This window comes from Balaenoptera acutorostrata, chromosome 16 (genome assembly GCF_949987535.1).
Source record: "Balaenoptera acutorostrata chromosome 16, mBalAcu1.1, whole genome shotgun sequence".
NCBI lineage: Eukaryota > Metazoa > Chordata > Mammalia > Artiodactyla > Balaenopteridae > Balaenoptera > Balaenoptera acutorostrata.
The window spans coordinates 50,460,078-50,472,188 of NC_080079.1; the positions used below are offsets into that span (position 1 = coordinate 50,460,078).

Consider the following 12,111-nt stretch of genomic DNA (forward strand, 5'->3'; position numbering starts at 1 on the left):
CTCTTATATTCCTTATCCTATATCCTCTAATGTGAAGATCTTCATAAGTACAGAATAATTATGAACAGGAAATTAATACTGCTTAAATATTAACTATAAATCTTACTCAAATTTTACCAATTTTCCCACTAATATTCTTCTTCTATGTAGCATCTTATCCAGGATTCTACATTACATTTAGTTGTTATTTCTCTTTAGTCTCCTCCAGTCTGCAGTAGTTATCAGTCTTTTTTTTTAAACATTTATTTATTTATTTGGTTGCGTGTGGTCTTAATTGCAGCAGGCAGGCTCCTTAGTTGTGGCTCGTGGGCTCCTTAGTTGCACACGTGGGCTCCTTAGTTGTGGCATGCAAAGTCTTAGTTGCGGCACGCATGTGGGATCTAATTCCCCGACCAGAGATCGAACCCAGGCCCCCTGCAATGAGAGCACGGAGTCTTATCCACTGCGCCACTGGGGAAGTCCCTAGTCTTTCTTGTCATTCATGACCTCGACACTTCTGAAGAGTATTGATCAATTACTTTGTAGAATGTCCCTCCATTTGGGTTTCCCCAATGTTTTCTCATGACTGAAATGAGGTTATGCATTTTTGGCAAGAATACCACAAAAATTATGCTGTCTCCCTTTCAATGCAACATAGCAAGGAATTCATGATATCCTTAATACTGATATTTACTTTAATCACCCAGTTAAGTTGGTGTCTGCCTTGTAAGTTGGTTTTCTCCTTGTAAGCTGATAACTACTTTGGGGAGACATTTTGAGACTATGCAATGTTTTTTCTCCCCAAACTTCCATCTACTAATTTTAGCATCTATCAGTGGATCCTTGTTTGCAATATTTATTACTGAAGTGGTTACCTAATGGTAATTCTCTGTTTTCCTTTTTCTTCTCACATTTATTCATTGTAATTCCAATTTAGTCATTGGAATTGTGAAGAAGAGCTCTTATTTATTTGTTTGTTTGTTTACTTAATTTAATTTGTAAGTCAGTCAGTTGAATGTTTATTTATTTCAGTATGAACCCATAAATATCTTATTCTATGGGCTATAATCCAATACTATCTTTTCTTTTTTTCCTTAAATTGTTCCAGTTTTGGCTAGTAGGTAGTCCTTCATGTTGGCTCTTGTGTTCTTTCAAAACAACCCTTTTCTGACACCACCAGATGTTCCAGGCTCTTCTCGTATTTTCGCTGTCCCAGTCCTGTAATCAACCACTTCTAGCAGTGCTGGTTCCTTTTACAGACCAAGATCTGGGCCCTAGGTATGATCATTCTTACTGAGGTGTCACTACTTCTGTGTCCTCTCAGCAGACAGAACTAGGAAATATATGTACTAAGCATAGTAGCCCACCTATACACATATATCTATATTTCTGTATCCCTTTATCTATATGCTTATCTATCTATATATTGAAAACCATGAGCTTATACTAGTATTTCTAGCTCTAATCCAAAAGGTTCCTTTTAACCTTCCCTCTTTTTTAAATATAACTTCTTTCTTTAACAGTGAGAAACCCAATTCTCATTATCTACAATCTATTTACTTACTTGTTCAATTTTAGTACATATACAGAGTTGTTGCTAATCCAGTCCTCTTTGAGAAACACTTTTACTAACTAGATTACAGCATTTATGTACGTTTTTTTCCTTAGCCTTACAGAATCCAGTCAATACACTGTTTTCCAGTTTCTTAAGTTTGTTCTTTTTCCCCCCACCCTTCTGTGCAGTTATTTTATTCATCCGTAATACTCTTGGGCTCATTTGTCAGTGTTCATTCCATTTTGGGTTCCCCCTCCACCACATTCTAATTGGTTTTAATCATTTATTTTTGGGGGTATATGAAACATCACCGTGGTTCTGTGAGACAGAGCCACACAAAAAGACATACTCAAAGAAATGTCGCTCCCTCCTCATCAATGTTACCCTATTTCCATTCCCTCTTTCATCTCTCTCATTGATGCTACCTTATTTTCATTCCCTCTTTCTTTCTAACCCTTTCCCAACCTTTCCCAAGATTGCAGGTATCCAATCTTGTTATTTCTGGTTTATCCTTTCTGCATTTTTTTTGCACAAATGAGGAGTTACATGTATATTTTCTTATTCCTCCCTTCTTTCTTAGATGAAGGATAGCATACTACATATGCTTTTGGGGGCTTTTTATTTTTCACATAACAATATGTCGTGGAAATCACTTCGTATCACTTCATAGACTCTTTTTACACCTGCATAGTATTCCACTATGTGACTGTACCATAATTTAATCAACCATTCTATGTATGAGCATTTCAATTTTTTCAATGTCTCGTAATTATAAACAACACTGCAAACAATAACCTTGTTCCGATGTATTTTCATATTTTTGTATTGATAGTTGTATCTTCTGGATGGATTCCTAAAAGTAAGCTTGTTGGGTTGAAAGCTGCGTACATATGTAATTCTGTTAGGTATCACCAAATATTCCTCCAGAAGGGTTGTGGCAATTTACCTTCCCACCAGCGATGTGTAAAAGAGCCTTCTCCCCCACAGCCTCATCAACAGAATGTGTTGTCCTAGTTTTTAATTTTTGCCAATCTGACAGGTGAACGACATCTGTGTTGTTTTAACTTGAATTTCTCGCGTCTACTTCCCATTTTTCCATCAGGTCCGCTGTTGCTCAATTTTTAAGAGTTCTCCACATATTAGGAATACTACCCTTTTGTCTTAGATGTATGTTGCAAATATTCCCTCCAAGTATGCCAGCTGTGTTTTGACTTTATGTTGTTTTTAGTCATTCAAATTTTTATTTTTCCATAGGTAAATGTATTAGTCTTGTATTTTACTGCCTCTGGATTCTGAGTAATAGTAAGAAAGACTTTCCCTTCACCAGGTTTAGAGGGGAATTCATCTATGTTTCCTTCTAGTAGTTATATGGTTTTATTTTTTACATTTAGATTCTTTTTTTTTTGTAATTTATCTTTTTTTTTAACATCTTCATTGGAGTATAATTGCTTTACAATGTTGTGTTAGTTTCTGCTTTATAACAAAGTGAATCAGCTACATATATACATACATACCCATATCTCCTCCCTCTTGCATCTCCCTCCCACCCTCCTTATCCCACCCCTCTAGGTGGGATACAAAGCACGGAGGTGATCTCCCTGTGCTATGCGGCTGCTTCCCACTAGCTATCTATTTTACATTTGGTAGTGTATATATGTCAATGCTACTCTCTCACTTCATCCCAGCTTACCCTTCCCCTCCCCGTGTCCTCAAGTCCATCCTCTACGTCTGCATCTTTATTCCTGTCCTGCCCTTAGGTTCGTCAGAACCATCTGTTTTAGATTCCATATATATGTTAGCATACAGTATTTGTTTTTCCTTTTCTGACTTACTTCACTCTGTATGACAGACTCTAGGTCCATCCACCTCATTACAAACAACTCAATTTCGTTTCTTTTTATGGCTGAGTAATATTCCATTGTATATATGTGCTACATCTTCTTTATCCATTCATCTGTCGATGGATACTAGGTAGCTTCCATGTCCTGGCTATTGTAAATAGTGCTGCTATGAACATTGAGGTACATGACTCTTTTTGAATTACCGTTTTTCTCAGGGTATATGCCCAGTAGTGGGATTGCTGGGTCATAAGGTAGTTCATTTTTAGTTTTTTAAGGAACCTCCATACTGCTCTCCATAGTGGCTGTATCAATTTACATTCCCACCAACAGTGCAAGAGGATTCCCCTTTCTCCACACCCACTCCAGCATTTATGGTTTGTAGATTTTTTGATGATAGCCATTCTGACTAGTATGAGGTGATACCTCATTGTAGTTTTGATTTGCATTTCTCTAATGATGATTAGTGATGTTGAGCATCCTTTCATGTGTTTGTTGGCAATCTGTATATCTTCTTTGGAGAAACGTCTGTTTAGGTCTTCTGCCCATTTTTGGATTAGGTTGTTTGTTTTTTTGATATTGAGCTACATGAGCTGCTTGTATATTTGGAGATTAATCCTTTGTCAGTTGCTTCATTGGCAAATATTTTCTCCCATTCTGAGGGTTGTCTTTTCGTCTTGTTTATGGTTTCCTTTGCTGTGCAAAAGCTTTTAAGTTTCATTAGGTCCTATTTGTTGATTTTTGTTTTTATTTCCATTTCTCTAGGAGGTGGGTCAAAAAGGATCTTGCTGTGATTTATGTCATAGAGTGTTCTGCCTATGTTTTCCTCTAAGAGTTTGATAGTGTCTGGCCTTACATTTAGGTCTTTAATCCATTTTGAGTTTATTTTTGTGTATGGTGTTAGGAAATGTTCTTATTTCATTCTTTTACATGTAGCTGTCCAGTTTTCCCAGCACCACTTATTGAAGAGGCTGTCTTTTCTCCATTGTATATTCTTGCCTCCTTTATCAAAGATAAGGTGACCATATGTGCGTGAGTTTTTCTCTGGGCTTTCTATCCTGTTCCATTGATCCACATTTCTGTTTTTATACCAGTACCATGCTATCTTGATTACTGTAGCTTTGTAGTATAGTCTGAAGTCAGGGAGCCTGATTCCTCCAGCTCCATTTTTCTTTCTCAAGATTGCTTTGGCTATTCAGGGACTTTTGTGTTTCCATATAAATTGTGAAATTTTTTGTTCTAGTTCTGTGAAAAATACCATTGGTAGTTTGATAGGGATTGCACTGAATCTGTAGATTGCTTTGGGTAGTCTAGTCATTTTCACAATGTTGATTCTTCCAATCCGAGGACATGGTATATCTCTCCATCTGTTTACATTTAGATTCTTAATCCATTTGGAGTTTATTCTTCTATTTGCTGTGAGAATTTGTCACCTGAAAACTCAGTTCACCTTTTCGTGGGTGTCAAGTCAAAAGACACTACCGGGCTTCCCTGGTGGCGAAGTGGTTGAGAATCTACCTGCCAATGCAGGGGACACGGGTTCGAGCCCTGGTCTGGGAAGATCCCACATGCCACGGAGCAACTGGGCCCATGAACCACAACTACTGAGCCTGTGCGTCTGGAGCCTGTGCTCCGCAACAAGAGAGGCCGCGATAATGAGAGGCCCGCGCACGGCGATGAAGAGTGGCCCCCGCTTGCCGCAACTAGAGAAAGCCCTCGCACAGAAAAAATGAAGACCCAACACAGCCATATAATAAATAAAAATAAATAAATAAATAAATAAATAAGAAAAAACCCCCAAAGTTTAAAAAAAAAAAAAAAAAAGACACTACCAAGTCAAAGATGGGGAGAAGGCAGGATTTATAACTTGCAGCAAGTAAGGAGAACACTGGTGATCATTCCCAAAGCAGTGTCTCCCCGAACAGCAAAATTGCATAAGTTTTAAGCTAAGGGTACCTGAATATTCATGAAGGGGTTTGGGCTGGTGTATGCGTATTCATGAAGGGACTTGGGCAGTTGGCAGAGTCCAAGCTGGAAAAGGTCAAAATCATCATCCCTTAGGTTCCAGTTGATCTGGTGGTTCAGCAATTCAGGCTAATCTTTACCTTTGAAACAGAACTGGGAATCTTTACAACTGATATTTTATCTTTGTTATTGTTACTTCTCTTCCCTGATAACAGTCATTGGTTTCTGCATTCCTTTGTTCCCTTAAGATCATTAATTACTGAGACCTGTTCAAGGACAAGCATTATGGCCATGCTTAGACCACAAAATGGCTTAGGCCAAAAACGGCTTCTCTTGTGTCAAGAAAGCCATGCCTGGTTCTCTTTCTCTGGGGACTCCCTTACCCTATCTGGTTCCAAAATGGATATAATCTTATCTTTTTCTAAATGGCTACCCAGTTACCTCAGCACCATTTATTAAAAAGCTAACCGTTACCTCAGTGGTTTCAGTTACCATCTTTGTCATATACTAAATTATACATATGTGGTCTAATTCTGGTCTCCCTATTCTGTTCCACTGATCTAGTTGCCTATTCATGCACCAGTATCACACTGCTTTAATTATGGGGGCTTTAGAGTATGTTTCAATGCCTGATAAGCCTAGTCTCTCATAGTTTTTTTTTCCTAGCTTTCCTAGTTTTTCTGTTTTCCTAGCTATTCTTGCATGTTTGTTTTTCCATATGAATATTAGTATCAAGTTGTATATGCCATAACATAGCATGTTGGTATTTTTATTGAGACTGCATTGAATTTATAAATTATCTTAAGGAGAATTGGTATCATTATAATGTTGAGTCATCCCATCCAAGAATAGGGAACGTTGTCTTTCCATTTGTTCATGTCTTCATTTTTTTCTAGTGTATTTAAAATTTTTCTTCATATAGGTGTTGCACATTTCTTGTTTAATTTATTCTGAAGTATCTTCTTTATTACTATTGTAAATAAGTATTTTCCTACCATTATGCCCTCTGTTTGGTGTTTGTGTATACAAATGTTATTGATTTTTTTAAATAATAATTTTTGTATTGTTACATCACTGAATTCTTTTATTGTTTGAACTGATTTTATCTTTGAGTCCCTGGAGTTTTCCAGATATGTTATCAAAGCATTTTTACATAGAGATAGTTTTTATTCTTCTTCACCCATTCAAATGTCTCTTCTTGTCTAATTGCATTGGTTAATAAGTCTATATATAATGGTGAAGAATAGCAGAGATAGTGAACATTCTTATCTTATTACTGATTTTAGTGGAAATGCCTCTAGTGTTTCTCCATTAAATAAGATTAGGCATTAGGGCTAAGCATATCTATATTTTTGATACAGTATCAACTGTATTGTAACTGTAGCACTGTACTGAAACTGTACTTATTGATAGAAGGAGAAAGTATCCCTCAATTTTTACTTCCTGGAGTGCTTTTACTATGGAGATAGTCATATAATTTTTTCCTTAGATTTATTAATATGAAATATGATACTCATGCATATTCTAATACTGAACAAATCTTCCATTTCTGGAATAAATCTCACTTGGTCATTATTTTCCTAATGTGGTGTTAGATTTTGTTTACTAAAATTCTGTTTAAACTTTTGTACCAATAATCATGTATAATACTGGTTTGTATTTTTATTTGTAATGTCTTTATTTGGTTTAGGTGTCAGTGTTATATTTGCTTTATAAAAGGAATTAGGAATTTTCCTTCTTCAATACTCTGGAATAGGGACTTCCCTGGTGGCACAGTGGTTAAGAATCTGCCTGCCGGGCTTCCCTGGTGGCGCAGTGGTTGAGAATCTGCCTGCCAATGCAGGGGACACGGGTTCGAGCCCTGGTCTGGGAAGATCCCACATGCCGCGGAGCGGCTGGGCCCGTGAGCCACAATTGCTGAGCCTGCGCGTCTGGAGCTTGTGCTCTGCAGCAGGAGAGGCCGCGATGGTGAGAGGCCCGCGCACCGCGATGAAGAGTGGCCCCCACTTGCTGTAACTAGAGAAAGCCCTTGCACAGAAACGAAGACCCAACACAGCCATAAATAAATAAATAAATAAATAAATAAATAAATAAATAAAAACTGTTTTTAAAAAAAAAAAAAAAAAAAAAAAAAGAATCTGCCTGCCAATGCAGGGGACACAGGTTGGAGCCCTGGTCCAGAAGATCCCACATGCCATGGAGCAACTAAGCCCATGCACCACAACTACTGAGCCTGCGCTCTAGAGCCCGTGAGCTACAAGTACTTAGTCCGCATGCCACAACTACTGAAGCCCACATGCCTAGAACCTGTGCTCCACAACAAGAGAAGCCACTGCAATGAGAAGTCCACTCAGCGCAACAAACAGTAGCCCCTGCTCGCCCCAACTACAGAAAGGCCCACACACAGCAACAAAGACCCAACACAGCCAAAAATAAATTAATTAATTTAAAAAAATACTCTGAAATAATTTTAACACCATTGGAATTATCTGATCTTTGAAGGTTTGGCATAATTTCCTATGAAACTATCTGGGCCTCGCACTTTTCTGTATGGTAGTTCCTTAATTCTTTTTATTTTTATTTTTGGCTGCACCTCACGGCTTGTGGGATCTTAGTTCCTGGACCAGGGATCCAACCGGGGCCTCCAGCAATGGAAGCACAGAGTCCTAACCACTGGACGGCCAGTGAATTCCCTGTATTTCTTCTATAGAAACTGGTCAGTTTAAGCTTTCTATCTCTAACGGGATCAATTTTGGCAATCTGTATTTCCCTAGAAAATTATATATCTAGCTTTTTCAAATTTATTTGCATTAAGTTCTGTAAAATAGCCTTTTATTTTTTTAACATATTATTATTATTATTATTTTTTTTGGCTGTCTTGGGTCTTCATTGTTGCGTGCGGGCTTTCTCTAGTTGCAGTGAGCGCAGGCTCCTCGTTGCAGTGCGTGGGCTTATCATTGTTGTGGCTTCTCTTATTGCAGAGCGTGGGCTCTAGGCGCGTGGGCTCAGTAGTTGCAGCACGCAGGCCCTAGAGCGCGCGGGCTTCAGTAGTTGTGGCGCACAGGCTCAGTAGCTCCGTGGCATGTGGGATCTTCCCGGACTAGGGATCGAACCTGTGCCCCTGCATTAACAGGCATATTCTTAACCACTGTGCCACTAAGGAAGTTCCCTTTTATTGGTTTTTAACTTCTGTTTCAATGATTATTTCCTCCTTGTCATTTACTCTGTATCTTTGTGCTTTCTCCCTTTTTTCTTTTATTTTTTCTTTTTCTTTTGTTTCTTTTTAACTTTATTGTATTATAGTTGATTTACAATGTTGTGTTAGTTTCAGGTGTACAATGAAGTGATTCCATTTACATATACATATATTCATTCTTTTTCAGACCCTTTTCTCATATAAGTTATCACAGAACATCAAGTAGAGCTCCCTGTTATACAGCAGGTCCTTGTTGGTTATCTACCTTATATATAGTTATGTGTGTCTGTTAATCCCAAGCTCCTGATTTATCCCTCCTCCCCACATTTCCCCTTTGGTAACCATAAGTTTGTTTTCCATATCTGTAAGTTTGTTTCTATTTTGTAAATTAGTTCACTTGTATCATTTTTTAAAAAATTAGATTCCACATGTGAGTGCTCTGTCTGACTTACTTCACTTAATATGATAATTTCTAGGTCCACCCATGCTGCTGCAAATGGCATTATTTCATTCTTTTTTATGGCTGAGTAATATTCCACTCTATATACATACCACATCTTCTTTATCCATTCCTCTGTCAGTGGACATTTAGATTGCTTCCATGTCTTAGTTATTGTAAATAGTGCTGCAATGAACATTGGGGTGCATGTCTCCCTTTTTTCTTGATCAGATTAACTAGTTGGTTCATCTATCTTTTTTTGAAACAAGATTTTGATTTATTATTAAAATTATCATTTTTTAATTCTTATTCTTATTAATTTCTGCTTTTACCTTTATTATTTCATTCCTGTTTCTCTGCTTTACTTTGTTGTTCTTTTGCTAGTTTTCTGAGTTTGGAATTTAATTCATTTATTTTTATTCTTTCATTTTTATTGATAAAAAGAGTTTAGCTAATAAATTTTTCTTTGATAACTCCCTTAAATGCATCCCAGAGATTCTGACATGCAGTGTTTTCATTGTCATTATTTTTTTTTAAATTGTATAATATCAGTTTGTATTTCCTTTTTCACCCAGGATTTTTTTAATAGGTTTAAAATTTCCAGATATAGGACCTGCTGTTGTTGTTGTTGTTAATAAATTCTAGTTTTATACCATTTGATCAGCGTGTTTGTAATAATTCCACTTTATAGACGTTACTGACATTTTCTTTATGACCTAATAGGATCAATTTTCCTGACTGTGTTGTGGGCACATGACAAAAATGCATATTTCTATCATTAGAATGTAGACTTCAATTTATATACATAAGATCTACCCTATTCATAGGATCAACACTGTTCACTATGTTATTTAGATCTTTTATGTCCTTAGTTATATTCTGTCTATTAGATCTGTCTTGTGCCATTAGAGAAACGCAAATTAATACCACAATGAGATATCACTACACACTGATTAGAATGGCTACTATTTCAAAACAGGACAATACCAAATGCTGACAAGGATGCAGAGAATCTACAAGACACACTGCTGGTAGGAGCCGCTCTGGAAAATAGTTTGGCAGTTTCTTTTAAAACTGAACATGTATTTGCCATACAACCCCCTCTTTTCATTATCTCAAGAATTCCAGGGGCTCAGAAACTCCACGGAAGAACTTCGGAGGTCCCTGGAACCACTTGGAATGATATGCAAGGTTTTATATCTATCTACTTAAGTCTGTTTTTCTGAAGACATGGCCCATAGCTTCTCAAAAAGGTCTATGACTTGCTAAAAGGTTAAGAACCATGACTATATTGACTCTAAGAAAAATAAGAAAATGAAACATGAACCCCAATATTTCTTTTTTCTTTTTTTTAAAATGAAATTTATTTTATTTATTAATTAATTTATTTATTTATTTTTTAAATTTTTGGCTGCGTTGGGTCTTCATTGCTGCGCGCGGGCTTTCTCTAGTTGCAGCGAGCGGGGGTTACTCTTCATTGCAGTGTGTGGGCTTCTCGTTACGGTGGCTTCTCTTGCTGCAGAGTACAGCCTCTAGGTGCGTGGGCTTCAGTAGTTGTGGCACGTGGGCTCAGTAGTTGTGGCTCGCGGGCTCTAGAGTGCAAGCTCAGTAGTGGTGGCACACGGGCTTAGTTGCTCCGCGGCATGTGGGATCTTCCCGGACCAGGCCTTGAACCCATGTCCCCAGCATTGGCAGGCGGATTCTTAACCACTGTGCCACCAGGGAAGCCCCCAATATTTCTTAAATATGATTATACTGTACAAGTTCATTTTTGTAAATTCTATTTTCATTCTTACTAAGAAAATAAACCAATACCTTTCAGCTAACTTGTTTAGAAGACATTTTGTAACATTACCATTTTAACCCTACTTTTTTCTAATACACTTCAAATACTAAGAAATTATTATATTTAAAATGTGTCTTACATTCTTCAGGATGGACAGATGAATAACTCCCAAGATTTAATAAGTGACTGGTAAATGTTGATTGCAGTACTGTCTCACCAACCCAATGATCCTCATGAATAGTAACATCTAGAAAGGGGAAAAAAAAAAGTTCTGATCATGCCAAAAATTCCTTCACATTGTGGTTAACGTACCTATCATAGCAAAATACTGTGCATGCCTCTCACGTGCCAGCCAACTGAAGTTCAAATAGGGTAAATCATCTGCCTAAAGAAACAAAATGATAAAATAGCAAATCTGAACTCTGAACCTAGGTATGTCTGTATGTAGGTAAAATAACAAAATTGCTTCTGTATATTCAAACAATATCAATATGGACGCTCTGCTCCACAGAAGTTTAATGGCTTTTGTTCACTTAAGGCAAATGGTACAATGTATATTTCTGATAAATTAAAAGTGAATAGGGACTTCCCTGGTGGCACAGTGGTTAAGAATCTGCCTGCCAATGCAGGGGACGCGGGTTCAATCCCTGGGCTGGGAAGATCCCATATGCCTCGGCACAACTAAGCCCACGCGCCACAACTACTGAGTCTGCACTCTAGAGCCCACAAGCCACAACTACTGAGCCCGTGTGCTGCAACTACTGAAGCCCACGCGCATAGAGCCCATGCTCTGCAACAAGAGAAGCCACTGCAATGAGAAGCCTGAGCACTGCAATGAAAAGTAGCTCCCACTCGCCACAACTAGGGAAAGCCATTCACAGCAACAAAGACCCAACACAGCCAAAAAAAAAAAAAGTGACTAATTTAGGGCCAGGAAGCCAAGCAGTGGTTCATTCCAAAGCAGTAGTGCCTAGAAGAGTAAAAAATATTCAGTATGCATTTACCCCTTCTGCTAATAAGCACAACATAAGGCATTCTTATTCAGAAATTGTGAACTAGATACTATGTTTTCCTAAGGAAATAAAGCAAAACAGAACAAAAAACCCTGTTAAAAAAAAAGGTGTTCATAGAAATAATCTAAATATACTATAATAGGAAAATGGTTAAGTAAATTGTGCTAAATCACTTCACAGAATGTTACCTAGTTGTTAACAATTGTATGGACACTAGGAAAAGAGAGAGAGATAGCAGGGTTGAGTTTCCATCTGCTAGGAAAAGGCCTCCTGGGAGGCACACACAGTGACAGTAATGCCTTGGTAAAGTAACCATGGTCCACGGTCTAACCCTCTCTTT

General features: G+C 37.7%; 1 protein-coding gene across 8 annotated transcripts in view; it reads right to left on the reverse strand.

Annotated features, from left to right (window-relative positions):
* SHLD2 (shieldin complex subunit 2) overlaps positions 1-12,111 on the reverse strand; it is a 165,824-nt gene that overhangs the window by 33,822 nt on the left and 119,891 nt on the right. For all 8 annotated transcript variants that reach the window (XM_057530488.1, XM_057530487.1, XM_028164603.2 and 5 more), the window contains one exon: positions 10,898-11,005. In XM_057530488.1, coding sequence (XP_057386471.1) covers positions 10,898-11,005 — 108 coding nt within the window. The remainder of the gene's footprint in view (positions 1-10,897; positions 11,006-12,111) is intronic.